This window comes from Brachyistius frenatus, unplaced genomic scaffold (assembly GCF_029030835.1).
Source record: "Brachyistius frenatus isolate BFR_SWC_R1_liver_20210118 unplaced genomic scaffold, ASM2903083v1 Contig_57, whole genome shotgun sequence".
NCBI lineage: Eukaryota > Metazoa > Chordata > Actinopteri > Embiotocidae > Brachyistius > Brachyistius frenatus.
The window spans coordinates 1783635-1808281 of NW_027210656.1; the positions used below are offsets into that span (position 1 = coordinate 1783635).

At 40.8% G+C, this 24647-nt stretch overlaps 1 protein-coding gene across 2 annotated transcripts; it reads left to right on the plus strand.

Annotated features, from left to right (window-relative positions):
* Nucleotides 1–1177: 1177 nt before the first annotated feature.
* Nucleotides 1178–8911, plus strand: hnf4g (hepatocyte nuclear factor 4, gamma). Of its 2 annotated transcripts, none has more exons than XM_069705561.1 (11): nucleotides 1178–1358; nucleotides 3306–3467; nucleotides 3848–3942; nucleotides 4575–4681; nucleotides 4833–4982; nucleotides 5325–5412; nucleotides 5864–6016; nucleotides 6881–6930; nucleotides 7182–7368; nucleotides 8215–8334; nucleotides 8732–8911. In XM_069705561.1, exons 1-11 carry the CDS (start codon nucleotides 1225–1227, stop codon nucleotides 8851–8853), a joined length of 1368 nt encoding a protein of 455 aa, XP_069561662.1. In that variant the 5' UTR covers nucleotides 1178–1224; the 3' UTR covers nucleotides 8854–8911. The 2 variants fall into 2 exon arrangements, with proteins under 2 accessions (XP_069561662.1, XP_069561661.1); XM_069705560.1 differs by having other exon boundaries at nucleotides 1178–1354; nucleotides 3302–3467.
* Nucleotides 8912–24647: the final 15736 nt, after the last annotated feature.

Below are 24647 nucleotides of genomic sequence, written 5' to 3' on the forward strand. Positions count from 1 at the left end.
CCCTGCACTCAAACGAGGAGGAAAAGGAGCTTGCTGACAACTCTTTAACTTTTATTTTTGACTTTTGAAGTCTACCTCTCTTCCACACACGGAATTTGGTCTATTTTTACATTAGTATGACAGCTGAAAGAAGTGTCCTGAAGGGAAAAACAAAGATGCTATAAGTTTATCAGCCAGTTTATCAGCCAATTCTTATCAATCTCAAGCTGTAGAAATGTTGTAATTCACAGTTATGAGATCATAAACAGTAAAAATTAAACTGCGATCCATCCATGTTTTAAAATTAAACCCACAATAAACTATTTAAAAATGATGCTGTTGGAAAGTTTTACAATCTTAAATATAAATAAAAACACTGGATTTTCAACAGGAGGTGGTCAGTAAATATGTAATATGTACAGTAATAAAGGGCGGACTGGATGTAAACCCAAAGAGTGTGTTTGTGAGAAGAGTTCATGGATGTTATCAGTGTTTGTGCCTTTATAGTTTATTTCTGCTGAGGTGGTGGTGCTATTACTCCACTATTGATTAGATTAGGAAACCTGGGAAGGACCCACACACACACACACACACACACACACACACACACACACACACACACACACACACACACACACACACACACACACACACACACACACACACACACACACACACACACTCATAAATATATGTGTCTGTAATATCAAAACCCTATCGTGAATGCAGATACATGCAACAAGCAACATGCAACAAACACAAGCTCATACACTTATACATAAAGTCTCACATGGTGTAAAAGAGAGGTACAGAGAAAGAGAAAATATGGTAAATACTGTATCTCCTTTACTATCTATTCTTTCCTGTGATAAGTGTGAACAAGAAGGAAAGATAAGTAAGGTATAAAAAGATGAGAAGTCTTAGCCCCAGCTCCTCCCCTCTCCTTGTTCAAGCCCCAATCAGATTGGATTATAGATCCCCCATGCTCGGGATCTCCCTTGTCATGTCTGTAAGAAGGAGATGATACAGAGAGAGGAGCATAGAAATAAAAGAGACAGGGTGACTTTAGAGTGAACTGAGAAGAGAAGAGAAGAGAAGAGAAGAGAAGAGAAGAGAAGAGAAGAGAAGAGAAGAGAAGAGAAGAGAAGAGAAGAGAAGAGAAGAGAAGAGAAGAGAAGAGAAGAGAAGAGAAGAGAAGAGAAGAGAAGAGAAGAGAAGAGAAGAGAAGAGAGGGTTGAAACAGGAATGAAGTATCCTCCTGCTCCTCAGAGTAAATCTCTGTTAGATATGGAAGTAGCCAACTACTATGAAGGCCTGGATCCCTCATACAGCACTCTGGGCTTTGAGAATGCAGTGGTGCTTTATGGAGGAGGAGGTAAGTGTGTGTGCATGAATAGGCACCCACAAACACAACATGCACATACAGACACATAATTGGCCAATTTATTTGTATTTCAGCATGCATGTTATAATGGGCTCACTTGCGTAAGTTATGGCAGTGTATAGATAAAACAGATCCACACACACACATTCCTTTATAAGCACTGATACACAGATAAATGGACAGGCATTTGCCACAATAACACCTGCAGCATTGCTTTATGTGGACAGAGAAAGGAGAAGAGCCTGGTAATGATGTGTATTTACAAATCTGTTGCTTCTGCATTAACATCTCATAAGGAGAAGGTCTTGGCATGGGGTCATCAGCCTCAGGACTGGATGTGGAGGAGTGGTTAGTGGTTTGTAAGACTTGACTTTCACTAATGAAGTAAAGTGAGAGTAGCTGAAGGCAAATAAGTTGCTTTGTACAGGAAGGGGACACTTGTTTTTTTATATAACTTGCTTCATTTGCATATTTTAAGTGATGGTGGGAAACTTGTGGCATTTTAATATTGGCCAATAGTGCGTGTATCCAGTTGCCAGTTAACAGCAACCATGAGAAATAAATTCCATTTGCCTATTGCTTGTATATATGTACATGTGTGTAAGAGGAAGTCTGGCTGTGAGGGAAAGAGAAGGGCTGGGTCCAGGGTGCAATGGGAGGAAATCAGAACGTTAAATAAAACTGTTTGTGCAAGAATTGCAGGTATGTGTCATAAAGATATTTTACTGAAGGGCAAGCACACATTTCAGTGATACACCGATGTCTCCTCAGCATGTGAACGGAAAGTTAGTCAAACATTGACTCATCTCACATTGGTGCTGCCTGGGGTGAGACTGAGGGATCTGAACGTATGTGTTTATGCATTTTGAGCGCTTACATTTTCAATATGATCGTGTTGTGTCCTGTTGTGTAGGCTTCAGTTGAACAATAAATATTTCTGTTACAGTAACATTGCTGCTGCCGGTGATAATGATTGTGATTATAATGATGAGGACAATAAAGAGAAGGCAGTCAAAAATAAAAAACAATAATGTTTGATATTGTTGGTTATTGAACCGACACTGTTGTTTTTCCTGATTTCCATGTAATATAAAAAGAACATATTTACTTGTTTAGATTTAGTACTAATGTTTTTTCTTCGATAATATTCCTTCAATTATTATAATATTCGTCTAATAACTGTTTGAATTAGATTTACCTCAGACAAGAATTAATCTTCCAGTTTTTGTTCTGAGCAACTATGATCTGGGTATAACTGTTAAAAGTGGCTATTGTCAGTTTAAGACAAATTATAGTAATAAGGAACATTTAGGGAAATTCAGCTTGGGCCCCGGAGCTGCATGTGTCTGGTCTGCAATTACCACCTATTTTCCCATTGCTGATTGTTTGTTGTCTCTATGCTGTTCTTTTTTCTCACCTTTCTATTAAAAGGGAGCTCTTCCTCCACACTATCGCAGAGTGCTCATGTGGGAATTGTTGGGTTTCTTTCTGTTATACCATGAGGTCTCGACCTTACTATGTAAAGTCCAGTGGGATGGCCTATGTTGTGTTTTGACGATATATAAATAACATTGAATTAAATTTGAAAACATGTAAAGATCGTATTATTTCAGGAGTAGACTTCATGCACAGGATAATTAAAGCAACTATTTGTATGAACATTTTCGTGCTTTGTCATGCCTCCAGAGGTACTATATAAAAAAGACATTGCAACAGGCAGCCATGTATTATATAGCACACTAAAGTACTGACCTAAGAACATTGAAATGAGTCAAAAGATGGAAAGATGCTATCTTTATGTATTATACATTGCTGCTATTTAGTGGGTTGTAACTTTGCCAATGTCATAATATAAAGATGTACGAGAGTGTCCTTGCGCATGTATGTGTGTGCCCATGCATGTACATTTACCTGTGTCATTGTTTTTCTGTGTTTCAGAGAGCATGCCGACAGAGCTGAGCATTCCTGGTCCTGATGGGGTCAGCAGTAACTGTGCCATCTGCGGAGACAAGGCCACAGGGAAACACTACGGAGCCTCCAGCTGTGATGGTTGTAAAGGCTTCTTCAGACGCTCCATACGCAAGAGCCACGTCTACACCTGCAGGTACACCAGAAAGATACACTGTTTGAGCACACATAAACACAAACAGCAAACAAACAAAACATGCATAAACAAACAGACATATACACATCTAAAGATACTGTATACATAATGTTCACTAAAGAGAGATACTGTACACATGGTTGACATTTACCTTGCAAGAGTAATGTTAAATGTGTGGGTGCATGGAAATGATGAGACAGTTTACATAGTGTACATGCATTAGTGTGCACATAAACATGCTTTTATACATGTGCTCCCTTATGACATCTTACTGTTTTGTACTTTTTCATGTGGCATTTCTTATGACATTATGGTATGCTACAGTAAAGCTACTTATGTGCTACTTATCTGTAAAGCTACGTATATCATTGTGAATGAAGGTTCAGCAGACAGTGCGTTGTGGACAAAGATAAGAGGAACCAGTGTCGGTTCTGCAGACTCAACAAATGCTTCAGAGCTGGCATGAAGAAAGAAGGTAGGAAAACCTCCCTCCAATAAGACAGAAAGTCGAGAACTCTAAATTGTTACCTAATCAGCAAAAAAAAAAAAAATATATATATATATATATATATTTAATAGTCAAACTGTACTAAAAGTTAATTTAGAACCAAAACGATTTAGTAGTGTACGTTCATTTTTACCACTGAGAGACAGCACAGGTTTAAAACAAGTGTCAGTGAAGGAAAGACTGTTTGGAGAATCTGAAAGCTGCTTCAAGATGGTTGAAATTGGTATAGTCATAAAACAGCTGATTACTTCGTGTGTGTGTGTATATTTATGAGGGGTATAACCTTGGAACAGAGTTTTATGACACCTAATCATGTGTTATTCAAACATGTTGTTCTGGATTGCAACTAGTTAACGTTTTACTCCTCTTGCTGATGCCAGCCTGTGTGGCTATTTTCCTACATATTAACTTCCCAGTTGTCACCAAAACCCCCTCCTCCTCAACTCTTGACACTGATGAAAACCAATTTAAGTGACTTCTTAAAAACACATGGTTATTCCCATTTGAAAGTGAGCTGACTTTTATAATGAATGCAAATGGTCCTGTCTTCTTCCTGTTCCTTTTGATTTATCATCCTAACTTTAACTGTTTTATCTTAGCTGTACAGAACGAGAGAGATCGGATCAGCTCCCGAAGAAGTATCCCCGACTCCCAAGACCTACCACCCATTACTATTTTGGCCCAAGCTGAATCATTGTCCCAACAGGTGATGAACCCTCTTATGAATTTCTTATTCTAACACTAGTGTGTGTCTGTATGTGAGCTGATGTTAGCCTCCTTAGCAGACACGCAATGCGCGACTAAACTGCAGTCGCTCACAGAAATGAGCATATTTTTTTCACTCTCTTCACCTGCAGATCGCCGCTCCAGTCGGAATAACAGACATATCAGAGCAGAAGTCGGCCACTGTCGGGGATTTATGTGATTCGATGAGACAGCAGTTATTGGTGTTGGTGGAATGGGCCAAATATATTCCTGCCTTTGGAGAACTGCCACTGGATGACCAGGTAACATGTTGGTCGTGTTCAGCCTCTGTAGGTGTGAGAGCGAGTGAGTGAGTCTGTTTGATTTGAAAAAGAACCAACTTATAAATACACCTGGAGATAATGAATATTTAAAGAAATGAATTAGCTTACAGAGACTATTAAATACTACAAAACAAGTATGGCATTTGTGCGATGTAAGTAAGCGTGAAAAGATGGCATCGGTACATTGTTTGTGTTCTTTGTTTAACTTTGTGTGTGTGTGTGTGTGTGTGTGTGTGTGTGTGTGTGTGTGTGTGTGTGTGTGTGTGTGTGTGTGTGTGTGTGTGTGTGTGTGTGTGTGTGTGTGTGTGTGTCCGTCCACAGGTGAGCTTGCTCAGGGCTCACGCAGGTGAACACCTCTTGCTCGGGGTTGCCAGAAGGTCAATGCCATTCAAGGACTTCCTGCTTTTAGGTAGAAACTGACCATTAGAATGGCGTCTTGTTTATGTGCGGTGTAATCAAGTGGCTCAGCACTGGAGTGTGAAGGCTGACAATGATTAACAAAACCTTTCTGTTTCTGTGTGACTTCAAAAGGGTCTCGTAAATGGCATTACTCATTACTGGGACATGTACCAACATTATACTGTAAAGCAGATTTGTCAACTCCAAACACTCAAGCATAGTTTTTTTATGACCATACGTCTTAAGGACCTTCCCCCACACAGCCTTGACTGAAATCTTTAAATAGGACAAATAAAAGTCGACAAGATTAAACGTATCTTTCTCTCAAGGCTACAACAACCTCCCCTTACTCTCCCCCACAAGCACACACCAGCGTCCCACCTCGTACACACCCACATACCTTTCCAGTACCTGTCAACTCCTCTCAACACTGCCACTGACTCTACCTACTGTGTTGACAGGTAACGGCTGCGTCATCAACAGAAACAGCCCTGAACCTGAGATATGTCGGGTAGCCAACAGAGTGCTGCATGAGCTGGTCCAGCCCTTCCAGGATATCCAAATAGACGACAACGAGTACGCAGCTCTCAAGGCTATTGTCTTTTTTGACCCAGGTAATAACTAAGAAGTAACATTTAGCACATTAACCCAGCAACTATTGTTTAATTTGAGAGGTACTGTTAGTATATGCAAAAAAAACAAAAACCCATCTTAGTCTTCACTGGTTCTCATTGCTTCTCTATCCTGGAATTGCTGACTGCAATTATATAAAATCTAAACATCTGTCTGCTTGTTACAGCAAGTGAAAAGTTTGGAAAGCAGGGATTTTCAGAGAGGAAAATTAAGGCTGCTTTTTGCTTGCGATTAGAGTGAGGAAGATCATTCGGTTAAGTGATTTTTTTTTTCTAGTATATTGCTATTGGTGACAATCCTGGCAATACATACTGTATCATGATGCGATGATTGGGCTGGAACAAATTAAATGAATTAACACGTGCAAAAAAGTTAAGTGTCTCGTTTTAAATGCTGTTTGAAGCTGTTTCGGGTTACAATGAAATAAAAGATAGAAAAACAAAACAAGGGGAAAATAGTTAAATAGCCGTCAATATATTTTGTAAATATATCCGATATTGTCATGTTTTTGTCCAGTTCCATCTTTCCCCAAAGTATCCAACGTGCCCTAGCCACATTTCCGCTCGTAGTTAGATCCCAATCCTTCCATCCCCTCTTTATGTCTCCTTGGCCCAGTGTGACCATAATCCCTGCCCCCATCTTCTCTTACCTGTGCCCCTCTTCTCCTCCCCCTGCACTAAATCCCCTCATTTTGCCTTCATGCCCCAGTTTGACCATAATCAATCCATCAATTCCACTCATATCCTCAATTCGATCCCTGATCTGTCCTGTCCTTCAATCCCATCCTCCATCCCTCCCTACTTTAATGCATCCATCTCTTCCATGCTTTGCCTTCCAATCTGCAGATGCAAAGTCTTTGCGGGACCCTTCGAAGATTAAGGCCATGCGCCTGCAGGTAGGTCAACCATTTGACCTTTCTAGCTCATTCTAAAACTGCAGCCTCTTCCAAAAAATTTCATTCGAATTTTCAACTGTGTAAACGATCAACATCTAGGTCTTGATTTTAAGCATAACCTCAATTTTAGCCTCACTATGTGTCTCACATTACAGTTTTACACATTTGACATCAATAAATCAGTCAACAAGGACAACTGTGCAGTGTGCTTACCCTGATAAGGACTCTGTCTCGTGCCTGTTTGTGCGCAGGTTCAGATGAGTCTAGAGGACTACATTAATGACCGTCAGTATGACTCCAGGGGTCGTTTTGGAGAGCTGTTACTCCTGCTGCCCACCTTGCAGAGCATCACCTGGCAGATGATCGAACAGCTCCAGTTCATTAAGCTCTGCGGCCTGGCCAAGATAGACAACCTGCTGCACGAGATGCTGCTGGGAGGTGAGACTGGCCAATGTCTGGGCTTGTAAATCTGCAGAGAGACAAATAGGGTGACCTTCAGCGGAACTTCCAGTGGACACACACTTGTGGTGAACAGTGGAATTGTTAAGCATTGTAGGTAATGAAAAGTATGCTCAGCAAAGTTTTCCAAGATATGCTGTACACAACAGGTAAATATATATATATATATATATATTAGCTGAAATAGACCAAACTGGCTGTGAGATGCTGCTGGGGACATCTGCAAACATATCTAAATGTGTATAAATAAAGAAAGTTAAAGCTATGCATCAAATATATACTCAGGAGGGCTATGACAGACATCTCAGGCTTAAAATGAGGTGTGGGTATAAAGCAAAAAAGTCATCTCCAAAAACGTCTTGCAGGTTTCGCCACACATGCTAAAATAACCCCTGCAGAATATGACAACTTGGCTTAGAAGACAGCGTTGAGAAAGAGCTGCATCTGTGTTATTTTCCAACGTCTTGTTGGAATGTGAATCTTATACACATAGAAAATAACAACATTAACAGCAAAAGCCCCTGTTATTCATATACTGCTTATCTGATATTATATTTAGTAATGTCAATGTTCAACAAAAACAGATGCAATTTATGCTTAACATTTTGAAACCAAACCATTAAGGAAAATAAACTACATGATGTTTCCAATATGATGTTTACATACATAGATTTCTCAGCTATTTTGTATGAAGTCATGAAACAATCCCTCATGTCAAAACATTTGAACTCAACTTACTCAAACATCTTTCTGTCATTGGATGGCATTCAGCTCCAGCACTATTCTATTAAAGTTGACTTATGAGTCACTGTGTTTTGTGTTCAGGGTTAACATCAGAGGCCACACACCTGCACAACCAAGCACACACCCAGCTGGCCCAGGACCCTGTGACTGGACACACACTGGTCATTAGCACCATGCCTGTCGTTCACACTCCACAAATTGGTAAGATTGCCGACAATTCTGAGAACCAGCAGCAAGCGCACTGAAACATGCATGCAAATAACACAAACTACATTCACAAAGACAAGCACTCTGACACACACAAAGAAACATCAAAGTTGATGTACAATTTGTCTCTCTGGAATGTCACAAAAATGCCAGGTGCATATCAACTTAAGTGGAATTTATCAAATAAAATCCTGAAAAAAACATTTAATGTAATAAATAATGCTTTAACCAGAATGACCAGAATGAATAAGTATTGGCCAGAATGCATTCACTTGGAAACAAAAACTGCACTTATTACACCACCTAATGTCCACACAAGGCCACTTACTTTCCCTTGATTTACAAATGAATAAACAGATTAATAAACCTGTCCCTGTCTCTCTTCCTGCAGCCTCTCCAGACACTTCCATCCCATCGCCCCCACATGGCCCTACCTCGGAGATGTACAAACACTTTCCCCAGCCTGTTTGTCCTCCAGCCAGCCCTTTGCCTTCCACACAGACAGACCCCTGACTCCTTCCTGCACTATGTCAAAGAATCTGAAGTGACATCAGTTTCCCTGCTGCCCCGTTCGTCATCTCAGTCCTGATATACAAATTATGAAAGCAATCTATGTTCAGTGTCTGTGGTTAGACTCCACCCTTCTTCCTCCTCCTGTGACTCCTGGTGTTGCTGCAACAATAGCCTCGACATAATTAAAGCTGCAACAGTTTGTGCAGCACTTTCAGGGCTCTATTTTCCTGCAGCCGCAAAGGCAGCACTAAATTAAGCTCAGTTATTATGCCGATTTCCTCGACAGAAAATCATTTTTTTTGCTTTCGCACCCATTTGGTTAGTTCCTGGCATCAAAGAAGGTGTTTTACAGCTCTGGGTACAGTGATCAGGCAGCACTATGGAAGTTTGGCGCTAATTTTGGTACCAAATTGAGTTTTCATTAAAACCTGCTCTGAACATGTCTGACCCGCAGTCATCATACAGCACCAGGATTGATACGTGGGATTTAGCTGCAGTCTCTGATATGAGAGAAGTGTCGCACCTAATTTGCAAGGATGGCACAGTAACAACTTAATTAATTATTTAAATTTCCCAACATGTCAGCAGGATCAGTCATCAAGGCATGTTCTGTGTTTCTCTAAGCATCACACCAGATTTCTTACAGATTCAAGGTTATCCAGGTGAATCACCTTGAGAAATGCAGCTGTCCACAGGGTGAGACCTGAGCTTTATCATATATGTGAGACATTTTAATCAAAAACAAAAGTTCAAACTCTGAAACAAAATCATTTTTAATAATTAACTGTGAGTTTTCTATTTTGCCCCATGGAGTCGGGCTCTTTAATATATGCTCTTGTGGCTTCCGTCCAGCCTACTCTATACACCGAGAACAAATAACACATGTTGGGGAAAATATTTTAAAACAAGTTCACTTGTGAAGTCAGGAGTTTTCTCGGCAGATTTGAAAAACTGGGAGAAACAGACTCCTGCAGGAGTCCAGACACTCTGTTCTGTTATCTGTAAAGATCTCTAAATCAGTTCCGGACCATTAATAAGAGGCCTGACCTGACCTGACCTGTTATTAAATACGGGCTCAGAGCTGCATGTTGGGTCGTGAAGAGAAAGGCACAAGATGGCACAATGTACAACAATGGCAAGTGGACTCCAATAAATACAAATGCACTGATATGTGCAGACTGAAGGAAGGAGCAACCTTCATGATTTAAGTGGATTTCCGTCTGCTCAGACCAACTGGATGGAAGATAAAACACAAACCTCTCCAAAATCCTACATACTTAAAGCACACCTGGCTCAGTGTGGGTTCCTTAATTATTTATCTAAACCTTCAGACAAGACACTGGGTGATACGTGATTCCTGACCCTGTGTTTTCTTCTTAAAACAAACTTGTCTGCAAATGATATGAGGACTGTTTAAACATTAAACATTTGAATAAATTACAACTGATTTTTAAAGGGACATTTTTAATGTTTATTTTGTTTATTGTACTGTTATGTAAGACATAAATAACTGTAAATATACAGAGGAGAAGAAGAACCACTGAGTTAAATATAATAATTAGCCTTCATTATGTACACAGCTATGACCAGTTGTGCTGTTATTACAACAGAGGCAGCACCAATGAACTACCTGCTCATTTGACCAATTACAGCCTATTTGTGGTGTTGTATTTTATTATGAAGGGTGTTGTGTATTTTTTTAATTTATTTTGGAACCACCTTTGTTCTCCCTGTCACCTTCTTTTACCTTGTTCCATTGCTATTTTTAAAAAGGGACACGAGTGCATATGATTGGTCATTACTGAAGCTCACTTGACCCCACCTACTGATTCTATATTCTTCATCCTAATGACGTATTCAGCTGCACCTCTCATCACCAAAATTGTAAAAAATAAATTAAAAAAATTGCTGTCATGTATTTGTGTTTGTGCCTGAGGATCTGTGCTTTGTCTCGTAATAAAGTTCTCAAAATTCAATATGTTGCTCAGAATAAGTGAAATAATGCAACATTAAATAGGGGTTTAACAAAACAGGCTGTTTATCTTTGTGCGGCCACTTAAAACTAACATTGGTTTTCAATTTAGTGTGTATATTTTAATGTTAATAAGGCACATCCTCGTCAACATTTTGCTTATTGACATGGAAGTGTTTTAAACCTTTGGTTAGTTTGAATAGTAAATGTATTTTTTAATGTTTGACTTGATTGGGTGCAGGAATATCCTCAGTCTTGATGTTCTGTCTGTAAAGTTTGAAACTCAAATGTTAAATTCTGAAGATATGTCATCATACAAAATATAATCTAATCATAAATTCCAGAGGAAACAGAGATGAAAAAACAATCAAATAATTACAGTTCTAAAGTTACAGGTGGCTATCATAATTTATATACACAATTTTTTTGTTTTTAAAGATGCATCAAAGATTTATTACATGTACAAACTGCTCTAAGATCAGTGTTTTATCTGATTTTCAGGATGTTTTTCTTTGACTTCTAACTCTTTGTGGACATGGGAAGGAGTTAGAATTATGAAAAGAAAAATAAATTCTGTGGTTTGTATTTAATATTGAGCCATGAATAATTATGCATGCTCCTAATATACATGTATTCAGCAGCTATATAAATATAACAGGGTATGGTAGTTTATGGCAAATATCAACAGCACATTAATATCATTTATAAAAAAGCTTATAAAGACCTCAGGTTAAATGCAAGAAGTGGATACATTATAATATTAAACTTGCTGGAAATAGTCAAATGGATGATTGAAACTATTTGGATCATTAAGTTGTTTTATGTTTTGAATCAGTTGTATTTTTTTGTTTTGTTTGGTTTGTGTTGATAATGTGTACATTTCTTAATGTATATATTGATTAAAATGCAAGTGTGAAGAACTACTGGTGAATGAGCTGGTCAATGTGGAATAACTGAAAATCCTAATATACAGTGAGAGACCAGCTAAAATCACTGCACATGGTTCAGTATCACCCTCTTGCTATCAAGAGAGAAAATACAACAGGACACTAGGTGCAAATTCATTACTTATGGTATATGTATTCTATATGATACATAATTGATATGTGTATGCATCCATTCATTTTCTTGGTTTGATAAAGCTGGAAAAAACAAACAAATTCTGAGATGGAAAAAGAGATTCCTTTCCAATTTATCCCAACCCTAACCCAGCCACAACAAATCATTTCAGTAGATTGTTGTTAAATGGGGAAAAGTAAAATGGACATTTTTTCATATTTGATGCTGAAAGGAAAACAATATAGACAGACAGATGATGACAAATTGTCAGAAATGTATTTCAATATGGTTTACCCACACGCAGTAATAGTGAGTGTGGTTTGTCCATTACTTCCTTCATGGAAGTCATCATGCTCCCCCCTGGTTCCATTGGTCAGGGATATATGGTCTGTATCCGAGGCTTTATTGGGGAGCTATTGAGAGCGCACTGCTGGATGATGCTGCTCATCTAAAATCGAACTAGTTTCCCCCGTCGCCTGTCTGAGAAAACACACTTTGAGAAAAACACAGAAGCCAACTAGAATGCAAAACAGTACAATTTACACTAAAACTGAGCTGCATTGGGGCCAAACTTTGAAATTTGTGATTTTGTTTATGTCCATCCACACACAATCATTTTGTCGGGGATTCATGTGTGAGTGTTTGCGAGCGGTGGATGAGACCAGGTGATAAACCTGAGAGCTCTTATTCTCTGTATATTGTTGTGTGACTCAGAGAAAACACTCAGGTTATTTATGGCAGAGGAGATGATGCTGTCGAGAATCAACATGGCCAAATCCTGCTATCAACTCCATAATGGACAAGCTACCTGGCTTAGGTCAAAACAACACCACCTACAATGGGAAAGTGTGTGTATGTACATATACAGTATGTGTGTGTGTGTGTGTGTGTGTGCTCCCACCCGCAATTTATTTATAATCTGAGGGGGCGCATGTGTGTACACTCCTATATGTGTGTTTTTGGAAGTGTGAGCATGTGTGTGCACCCAGGGAGCTTTAATCAAAGGCCTATAGTGAGGAGACATGGGGGCCCTGTCTCTCTCTTTTTCCTCAGATAAAACTGTGTGTTAGCATGCCAGTCACATATTTCATCTGAGACGCACCGCTCTCCTCCCCACACCTCACCGCGGCCCACAACGACAGCACGCTATTACACACCAGTATGATGCTCGCTCCACCTGAGGAGGACGACTAAGGGGGCAGAAATACAGGGATGAAGAGGGAGAGGGTGCGGTGAAACAAAGGATGCATTTTTTTAGTTGGAGATAAGTTTGACTTTGTAATGAAGGAGATCATTACAAAATGATCTCACTACTGTGTGGATTATTGGTAAATGTTGAGTCCCTTATATGTTATGTGAAACTTTTTAGAAAAATGTACTCTCAACTCAACTTGTAAAATGAAAACACATTGTTGATGAAATTCCCTTCCTACAGTAAGATCACTGATATTACTGAGTTATCAGGATACTGATTAACTTCTGGTTTCGCAGCGGTTTATTGTATATTGTATTAATTACTCAATCATTGTAGACACTATTTCACACAAATTCCAAAAGTGAACCTGCACTGTAAAAAGTTATTTCTCCTCCTCTGATCATCTCTTCCCTCAAATAACAATCCAACCATCACATCATTCAGCCTCTTCCTTCCAATAACACTAGATGGCAGTAAAAGTCTACGCTTTCCAAAAAGACACATTGCTCTGTAATGGCTGGTATCTACAGTATGTACTTTGTCCTTCCTCAGTCAAGTCAAAATAATGAAAACTGGGGGAAAAAAAAATGTTTAAATGCTATTCCAAAACAAACGTGAATCACATTGTAATGGCATGAGCAACACTAATGTGGGTTCTGTATTTAGGAAGGTATGATGTATCTATATCAATTGTTTTATCTCAAATCTTTTAAACCAAAGCAAGAAACATGAGATAAAAGTCTTCTTTTTTTTTTTTACTGTATATTTCTACATGTGGCTTTACTTGTATCTGCAGTTAAACTGACCAATTATACATCAGAGCATCTAAAGATAATTTTAATGAGTGTGTTTCAGTGTTTTTTCAAGTTTGTCAGTTCCAGGCAGTTTGAACACATTTTTGTCTTAAAAATAGTCAGAAAAGATTGCAAAGTCACACACTAAGGCTCTGCGCAGTGCAGGGGTATATTGGCACAATCTGAAATGAATGGCATGTGTCAGCAATCCCAGATTACAGCCGGAGATTGCAGACTATCATTCCTCACCAGTGCATTTACCCATAATTCCCCTCTGTCTCCAACATATCCGATGATTCCTCCTCTAGGAGACAAGGTGAGGCGGTATGAATCTCTGCCTCGAACTCTGGAATGAATTTAAAACCTCTCCTGAGTGATTTTCTGTGTCTCTGTCCTGCCACTGCGTGTGTGTGTTGCATGCATGTGTGGTTTCTGATTATACCACAGGCTGGGTGAAGGGAAGGAAAATACAGCGACAGCTTCATTTCCAAAGCTGAGTTCACATAAATGAGGGATTAAAGCAAGCAAGAGGGTGAGGGCTCACCTCGGCCTTCAATGACAGCTTTCCCTCCTTAAAATCACTCTTGTCCTCCTTCTGTCTGTCTCTCTGTCTGTCTCACACCTCTTTCTGTCTCCATTTTTATTTCTGTTTCACTCTTACTTCCACTTTTATCATATTATTCCCTGTTTAGGGTTAGTTATGTTGTCTTGTTACAGCTCATTTTGCCTGCAGAGATAATTCACACTCTGATAACAATTAAAAAAAATGTTATACTGCACTACAGGCTACACACAAACAGACACAGTGATATACATAGCTGCAGGTCGCCGGGGTGCACTCTACATGATGATGATGGGGAACGGGTTAGGGCGATGAAATTAGGGGTTAGGGCCACACACGAATGTGTGTTGGTTGGGGTACATTAGGGAAATGAAAAGGGGTGGACCATTGATGGGTTCTGAGATGCAGACTTGTTAGAATAAAGGAATATAAAAAGGACAGGAGACGGAGGCGATGACAGGGTGGATGATAAGATGAGCAGAGCATTAATGAAAACGGTCCTCTGTACCCCGAGATTACATAGGGAATGAGATTGGAGAGGGAGAGAGAGAGAGAGAGAGAGAGGAGTGGGTTTACTGTTGAGGGAGGGGGTGGTGGGGTTAATGGGGAGGGAAGGTATGGAGAAATATGGAGACATTTATGATGAACCATTGTGAAAGTCAACTGGAACAGACATAGTGCTGGTGTGAAAGTTTAAAACAAAAATTAAGAGAAGAGAAGAGAAGAGAAGAGAAGAGAAGAGAAGAGGAGAGGAGAGGAGAGGAGAGGAGAGGAGAGGAGAGGAGAGGAGAGGAGAGGAGAGGAGAGGAGAGGAGAGAAGAGAAGAGAAGAGAAGAGAAGAGAAGAGAAGAGAAGAGAAGAGAAGAGAAGAGAAGAGAAGAGAAGAGAAGAGAAGAGAAGAGAAGAGAAGAGAAGAGAAGAGAAGAGAAGAGAAGAGAAGAAGAGAAGAGAAGAGAAGAGAAGAGAAGAGAAGAGGTATTACAACTCAGGACGAAGCAGCCCCACTCTGAATGATAAGTGTCTCACACACTGCGGGTTATGGGAAGTTCACACAAACAAATGACTCCCATTTGCCAGAGGCGAGGGACAATTGAGAAAGAAGGGGCGAGAGAGGGAAGGAAGAGAGAAGGAGAGAAGGAGGGAAGGAGGGAAGGAGAGAAGGAGGGAGAGGTCTGAATACTAGAACCATGATTTCAGATAACTCTATCTGCATTGAGGACATTTTTACCTGTTCACTCATCTAATGTTGGCATGGGTCTGCAGCAGAAACTAAAGCACCTTCAATCCAAAGGATATTAGGAACCCTGTAGTGAAGCGGAGTGGAAGTCTGTGCTTGGTATCTTAAATTATAGGGGGCCTATGGACCTTGGTCAATAATACTAAGTGTATTGCAAATTGTAGCATGTAGGTGGGCTATGTTTTGAACCAAAAGAGGTGATATCAAACAGCAATAGGGCTGCATGAATACTGGCCTTATTTACACACTGAGCCGCATGGAATCAAAGTCAACAATGGCTGAATACCTTTCTTTGAAAATACATTTACTGTAGATGTTTTTAATCATGCAGGCCAAGGATTCTGCACATTTTCATCCTGAACAAACAAGCAGATGATTTGGCTTCTTACTCCCACTTTTCATATTAAAGGTATTGAATGACAACCTGTTCTAAAGAGCATTTAGTAGAAAATCCTGTTGCTTCAAGGGTGTGAATACACTGGCTAATAAACGGGTGTGACCTGTGTCATCAGAAAGTTAACATGCTCTCAATGGCAAAGCTACACGACTGGTTAGCAGGAATAATGTTTGCCAAGTTCATCATGTTAATTTAGGCATTGATTTTGCAGGTATTGGGTCATAAACCAATTATTTTGACCTGATGATGACAAAAAGATTATTTGATGTGAGGAAAAGGAAAATCTACACAACAATGCAGCCAATAGTTTTCAAGACATTTTACACAAAATCCCATGGTGCCACTTGGGGGAAAGTCACGGGATCACCAAAGTCTGCAGACTATTAACGGGTACTATGACTGTCAGTATAAAATGTTTTGGTAATGGGTATTGAGATATTTAAATCGAGAACAAACATTGCCATCCATCCAGCCATACATGTCAAAAAATTTGTAAATTAACAAATACGCATATTTTTATATTTTTTGGGGGCTCTTGCAATTGACCAAGGTTTGATTATTTAGTATTGCTGCAGTTTCCAAAATTAAATGGCATGATGATACACCAGCAGGTACAATAGATAGAAAAAAATCTTTAGCTGCTACATAAAGAAAATCACCTTCAAATCTTAGATGTTTGTTCAAGAATCAAGTAGGGCTTTTGACCATTTTCATCTTCAGCAGTCAGGGAACAATCCATCATAGAAGTGGCAGAGATGGCAATTTCTCCAGTGACACTTGCATCAATAGTCTATCGTGTGATATTGCTGTCATAAGACAAGTTGTTTCTTGAATAATCTGTGACCCTCTCTTTTTCTCTAGTGGAAAAGCTTGCCTGCTTGTTTTCAATTTCTGTTGCTCCCTACACCGAGTTGGATTCAACAGGTTCAAGAACGTTTACTGGAATTATTTGTAGGAAGTTTCCAACACAATTAGATGAAACAAGTTGAACAGTAGGTATTCCAAAGAAAAAGAGAAATATTTTCTACAAAAAGTAAAAATACAAAAATGTCTAAATCGTGTTAATATGAAAATGCTAAACGTGCCAATAGCATCAGCTTAGGTGGCTGTTGGTCAACATCGGCATGCTCATGGAAATTTACAAAACTATTAGTGAGAGTCAAAGTATTCTGAGTAAATGAAGTTTAATCAAGGAGAGAGAAAAAAGAATCTAAATGTACCTCAGGAAGATCAGTAGAATTAGACAATAGTCACTTTTGGGTCTTCATCTTGAATTTTATCATCAGAAACAAACCAAGTGTAAATAATTTGTCTTTCATAGAGGAGGCAAGGCGTTTCATTTGCAAAACAGCTCCGGATCTAATTATTTTACCTCGAAATTAGAACTGAGCTCACTTTAAAAGGTACAAAGGAACTCACTGTAAGCGTGTAATTAATTTTATATTACTATTTACCTTTACGTCAGTTAATTATGGTTTCTGTGGGAGTGCGCTCTACACACAGACACACACAGACACACATTACCTCCACCATGTATAGAAAGACGGTGGTGGTAAAAAAAAAAAAAAAAGAAAAGTGTGAATTTTACACACATGACTTCCTGTCCTAATCAAGAGCTTTCGCAGCTCCTATCTGAAAGATACACATGACTGACTCCTTCAGTGGGATACCTACACACCATGGATGTGTGTGATGAGACAGTGAGTGCATGTGTGTATGTGCGCCCGGAGAAGCTCACCAATCCAGCAGTCGAGTGGTAAAGGATATTAGGCCGCAATTGCAAAAAGATTGCAAAAAGTGACATCCTTAATAGAGAAAGATTACTGTGTGCAACATCACTTTGATTTGAGCTGCATACATTTTCCTCACACAGACAGGCTTCAGGACACCTCTGCACTCCGAGCTCTGCTGAATAGATGCTTCAGCCTTTGTGTTGGAGTGTACAAATGCAAGTATACATTATGTTAACATGAATGCATATATATATTGGAAAGCAAGAGGGTGAGACACAAATGTCCTTTTTGGCAATTACTTCTGACAGATGCATTTGTTACACCTGTCCTTTTTTACAGAATAGACTGATGATGACGTAGTTTTTCTCATGTTTGGCCATCTGAAAATATAAACCGTTAACTCACACTCACAGAACCTGGAAAATATTTTGTTAGTCATACAGCCAGGACAATAAGGAAAACAGTACCGAGATTGTCACCACTGTTTACTTACAATTATGTCAACTATGGTGTTATATAGAACGACATGACATTTAACTAAAAGCTTGCCGCCGAGTTTGACCGACATCAGAATATTGAACAGGCGTTCATCATCACACATCTGTCTCAAATATATGGGCTTTTACGGGTTTACTAAACCAACCAGTTGGTTCAGTAGGCTGCTGTCACCCATTTGTTTCACTGATCCAATGTTCAGACTCGGCACACCAAACCTACAAGTAGGCCAGAAGGTTACATTTATTGTGACCTCTAGTGGCCAAAGTAATTATGACAAGAGCAAAGGAGAAAGTCACGGGATGTGGTGCAAGACAACTGTTTAAGGGTTTGTGCTAGATTGGATCAGCAGGGACACTCTTCTTGTGATTGGTTGTTACGTTGTGAATAGGTTTGAGTTAGGGTTTAGGTTTAGGAACCAGTTGATTGACAATGGAAAAAAACACAATCACAGCAGCAGACACTTTACAATCAATCACAGAAGCATAGCCTTGAAAGCATGTGTCTCTGTGGCTGTTAAAAGCTTGAGCTAGCTGTAATATAAGGGATAAAATCTGTATAGATAGGGAAGAGGTCGGGGGTGCTAAACGTAACCAAACTATGACCATGTCATAACGTTAACCACCTGCATTAGGACGAGGAAGGTACAACATGCCGTTTGCTACATGCCGATAACTAGTTGGTTCAGTTGGCAACTACAAGCCCATATGTTTGGGACAAATGTGTGTTGATAACACCCTGTTTAATAGTAACAATGCCAGCCAAACCAGGTGGTTTCGAAAAGTAAATGGACTTCAATTTGGCTCCATTTTTCAGGCAGGCAATGTTTGTAAAACTTTAGTCAGAAAAAAGACTTCTGTTGATTTACAAATAATTACTTTATAAATGATTCCCTGTTGTTTTTACATCAAATCACTACATGACGAAATTATATTTTAGTGAGAATCAATCAAAAGTTGTGTTACTCTTGGAAAAGGTAAAGTAGTTTTTGATTTTTTTTTGATGCCTTGAAATAAATCCTGTTATCAACGGTGTGTGGTACACAATGTGTGATTTGTCAGGAGCCAACCCTATAGGCCAAATCATTTGGTTAATTAGAAAACACTTTCTGGAAGGTTTACATCTCATTTCCACCTCATTAAAATAACAATCTCGATCACAACAGCTTTCAATACAGCTGGTGTCAAGTACAGTATCAAATCCGGGATTGTGTCAGGGGAAAAGATGTCAAAATAAAAGTCTCCCGCCTCAGGTCAAAATATTCTCAAATCCCTGCGGTGGACTATCACTATCAATCAGAAATAAAGTTTGTTAGCGCGGAGCCTGGAATCTGAGCAGGACAAAAGCACCAGGGAGGTCCTTTATTTAGCTAATTCTCCTCTATTTGAGATGTACATATTTCTACAGTGCTTTGATAAGGCCTTGGGGACATGCATGTTTTAATTAGACCTGAGCAGCCTGAGCAGCCTGGTTGAACAGTTCATAGAAAACTTTGAAAATTTTTGCTGAAAGCCTCTCTCTCTTTGTGACAGGCAATGTGTAATTAGTGGCATATGTGCATTTGCATATATGCACTCTGTGACATGTTGCATCTTATTTGAATAAGTAGACATGTCTCGATGTGATATCCCTGAAGTGAATACATGAATATGAGCTGCTAATTATACCAATCTTGCAAATGATCTATTTAAATATTAATATCTTTTCACTTTGCATTGTTTGCTCATAGCTTTTTTTAGTCAGTGAGCTGTGCGTGTTTGTTTGTGTCACTTCCACCTAGGCTGCAATGGGTATTGTCCTCTGTTCGTAAAGAGTGCACGTGTATCTCTGCATGTTGTTTCATGTGTGGATGCATGTACTATCTGGATGCATGAACATGGTCTCCAGCGGATACAGACAATGTGTGATTGTCATTTTCACAAAGACAATAAAAGCCAATCAGTAAGGACACTGTGTGTGACAAGCTGTGGAAGAGGAAAAGTCAGATTCAAACCCTAAGGAAGTTTGGAGCATCCACCTGGCAAACAAGCTGTGGAAGCTGTCAGGAGATGCTGTTCAATCTGTTCTCATCATTTTACATGCCCTGCTATTCCACAAATGAAAATGTACATGTTTGCCATTGTAATATATAATTAAGCATTCCTCTTTAAAATGCTTTGGGATGCTCTCCATTACCTGGTATTCATAAATGCTGATTAGGATTGTGTTGTTGGTCTGGCTGGCAATGCCATTAATGTCTCACATGGTTATTTGAGTAAATAATTAATTCACAATCACAATACCTTATGATTGTGATAGTTTAACTACATACCACCAAAATCCAAGTTGAACAGCATCACAAATGTAAAAACTTCATCATAATTGGTGCAGTTGAAGGTGAAAAAGAGGGATGAATTGCAGCTTTTATTAACAAACACTAAGATGCATCAAAGCTGTAATTGTATTAAGCCTTGTTGCGCCTTTTCTATGAAAAAAAAAGAAGAAAAAAAAAAGTGACATGCTCCAAAAAAAGAAAATCCTCCAACCTATACAACCTATAGGGCTGTTTTCTTCATTAGTACCCCTGGTTAGGTTTAGGCAAAAAAAACAAACACGTAATTATAAGGTTAGAATAAGATCATTTCTATTGGTTAAAAAATACAACTTCCTTGAAGTTACTCAACATTCATCGTCATGGTAACAGTAAATGCAATATTAAAAAACTGTCCCAACTCATGGTTGGAAATGGGAAGTGACAAGCGGTCTCCTGCATTCAAGTCTGCAGCTGCAGCAAACCATCCACTCAACCCACATCATCCTATCAGTAAAATCTTACATTATATGCAGAAGACATCGTCTAAACTGTGTTACTTCTCTGGGGGACCAAATTGACATCATCTATATTACTGTTACAGGTCCTCTAAATTTAAAACACGGGTCATAATGAGCTGTTTGCAAAAAAGATCTATGGGGTTGTTTTTTGGAGGAGGATTTTTATATATTATATACTATTAATAAAAGCAATAATATGAATTTAAGCTATACAGGTTAGGTGTTATTCCTGTTAGGCTCTTGGCCTGCCGCACTTCCACCGGTGCCATCTTTGTTAGCTGCAGAGTCATCAGCCGGGGACTTCCATTCATGGATGTTTTGCCCCTTATCCCAGAACATCTCCTGGTGGTGATGCTTTGTCCCCTCTTTTCAGCCAGAGCCAAAAGCTTGCCTTCTCAGCCTCTTCTGAAACCTCCCTGGTTTCCTTTTGCAGTCTGGCTCGCTGTAGCCCCAGGTATTTCAGCAGACTTGTTGTTGAGTGTCCAACAAAGCCTCTGGCATCCACTTCCACTGGGTAGAGCCTCACGCTCCATCCACCTTCCCTGCACTCAGTGATCAGCTCAGCATATTTTGCCCTCTTCCTCTCGTGGGCTGCATCCAACCCCTCCTCCCATGGCACTGTTAGCTCAACCAACAGGACTAATTTTCCAGTTGTGCTCGATATTACCGTGTTTGGATGCAATGTAGTCCTGTAGATTTCCCCTGGAAAGTGGAACTGCCTGCCCAAGACCACTTCCATCCTCCACTCCAACTCTGGTTTCAGGAGCTTAGGCACTGGTCTCCTGCTGGTGTTAGCTGCAGGCTCCCCCTGCCTGAGAAAGTGGATCCTCTGTTGGCTTCCAGCTGGGCTGTCATGGTTTGCCTCTTGCCTTATTTTCTCCACCACCTCCGCTAGCTTCCTGAGCACTTGGTTGTGTCGCCATCGAAACCGACCCTGTGTCAGTGCGGTTTTACAACCTGACAAAACGTGTTCGAGGGAGGCATTGATGGTCCCGCAGAGGTCCCAGGTTTGCTGGAGGTTGCCAGGGGAGGGGAGGATGTCATATGTTGCCCTGGTGAGAAAGCTGAGTCAAGCCTATGGAATTTTCCAGAAGTCTGCCCAGTTGATTGCTCGACTCGCAGCACCCTCCCACGTTGTCTAACACCCCTGTGCCACAGCCTCCACTCTATGCTCCTCCTGCTCCATCCTGGTAAACTCAGACACAACCAGATCCTTCCTTCCTTCCTGCTTGCCCTGGACCATAGAGTGAGTGGGTCGCTCCATCTGTAGCCAGCCTGCCCTATCTGGATCCTGCCCACCCCGTCCTGATGTTGCAGTCTGCTCACTGCCTTCTGAACTTCTTCCTCCGGCCTCGATTTCCTTCCTGTCACCACTCGGGCATGTGTGTCCTTCACTGCCTCGCCAGAAGAGTTCCTTAACTCCATCATCAGCCTTTCCTTCTCTTGCCTGTACCAGAGAGTGATAGATTTCAGGGGTAGATGTATTGAGTTCCACCCGAACAGGCCTACTGCCGAAAGGCACCGTGGGAGCCCTAGCCATTTGCGTATCAAGGTGTTAGCTTTGGCATCCATCCTACTTTCGGCTGATGAGGTGACTTCACACAGCTTCAGAGGCCGCATTACTCTTGGATACAGAGTGAAGTGGTAACACCACACCTTGTACTTTCAAGGTTGTTGGCTAGTGTTGATCTTTGACAGGCCAGCTGAAAGCTGATGAAGGATGGTCTTCCCCATCTCCTTGTCTGAGAGACTGGATGTATATTGCCTTACCAGACTTCTGATGGGCATATCCATGATGTGGGGGACGTTTTGGCTGCTCAAATTGGCCCTGTTGTTCAGCTCCCCTTTCCACAAAGAAAGGCTAGTTGACTTGTGTGGCTTGAATTTCATCCTTGACCAGGTGATCAGCTCGTCCAGAATCCTGGACGTGCATGGTGCAGTTTGCAGCAGACAAGTGATGTCATCTATATAGCTCCTTAGTGGGGGAAGCCTCCGGCCTACAGGCAGTCAGACTCTTCCCACCCCCTGCCTTGCTCCGATCAGGATGACTCCAAATGCTGCCACAAAGAGGATGGTGGAGATGGAGCATCCTATTGCAATCCCTACTTCCAGCTGCTGCCAGTCGGTCGTGAAGTTTTGCAGCACGAAGCACATGGTCATATCCTGGAAGTAGCCGTTTACCATAGATTTGATGTTATCTGGTATGTAGAACAAGTCCAGGGTGAAGGCAATAAGCTGGTGTGGAACTGATCCATATACATTGGCCAGGTCTAGCCATATGACGTGTAGATATTTTTTTCCCCTTTTCACGATCTGGATCTGTTCCCAGAAGCATGCCTGGGAAGCCTGGAACTCAAACCTTCTGGCAGCTGATGTTGATGTATCTATTCTCCATCAGGTAGGTGTTCATCCTTCTTGCCATTACCGAAAAGAAGACCCTCCCTTCTATGTTCAGTAGGGCTTTGTTCCTGAATTGGTCAAAGGTTTTGGAGTTCTGCTCTTTAGGGATGGAGACTGCCACTGCCCTTTGCTACTCGGATGGTATGCTCTGCTAGGCAATTCTCATGAGGGTCCATAGGAGCTTCAGTACTCGTGGGCAGCTCTTATACAACTTGTGCGGTATACCGTTTGGTCCTTGTGTGGACGTAGATCTTGCCCGGAGGATCACCTGCATGACCTCACTGAGTTTGGGGGTGATGCATCGAACACGGCTGATGGTTCTGTGGGCTTAGGCCAGAGGCTTGTTCCTTGCACTGTATTGACCACGGATGTGTTCGTCAAGTTCTTCTTTAGAGACCACCAGCGTTCCACTGGCTTTCTCCTTAAGGAGCCAATGTGCAAATTGGAACAGATTCCTGAAGAAGCTTGTTCTCTCCTTCTCTTTCCTTTTCTTCCATCGCCTGATGCGTTCTGCCCTCCGTAGGTTAGCGAGTCTTCCTCTGATTTAGTTTGAGAGCACTTTCAGTTCCTCTTTTTCGGATTATCCTGCTTTCCTCCAGCGCTTGCGGGGCTGCCTTCTGCTTGCCACCAGGTCATCGATTTCTTTCTTCCTCCTTCCTTTTGCCATTGCTGCGGCCTTCCTGATCGTCACCTTGCCATACCCGCTGCTGCATTCTTCATACAGGATTTCCCCAAACAGGTTTAGCTTGGCTTCCACTGTGCGATGCAGGGTTCTTTGGAGCAGTTCACTCGTGTTTGTCCAAGTTTCGTTGGACTTAGGCCACTTGATCTTGCTCCTTCGTCCTGGACTCTTCAGACTTCTGGCCCTTTGGCTTGACCCCGCCCTTGGGTTGCCTGGGTGTGTCACTGGGCTCAATCCCTGGCGATCATCTGCATCCCTTTCTTCCCTCTCTGTTCTTTCTTCCTGCCCTGCCTCCGCAACATTTGGCCCGATGGCACTGTGGGTTTCGACCCGGCCTTGGATCCCATTTGTCTGACCTGCCCTCTCCAGAGCAGTGCAAGGTTGCTTGCAGCAACCACCCCCACACCTCATCTTTCCCAAAAGAACTTGTAATAATTAAACCTTGGCCATTTTGTTT

Excerpts from the sequence above, each read along its gene's own strand:
- hnf4g (XM_069705561.1), top strand. The coding sequence starts at position 1,225 with ATGAAGTATCCTCCTGCTCCTCAGAGTAAATCTCTGTTAGATATGGAA. Across the intron at positions 5,413-5,863 it reads CAAGGACTTCCTGCTTTTAG|GTAACGGCTGCGTCATCAAC; the intron begins GTAGAAACTGAC and ends CTGTGTTGACAG. Across the intron at positions 8,335-8,731 it reads CGTTCACACTCCACAAATTG|CCTCTCCAGACACTTCCATC; the intron begins GTAAGATTGCCG and ends CTCTTCCTGCAG.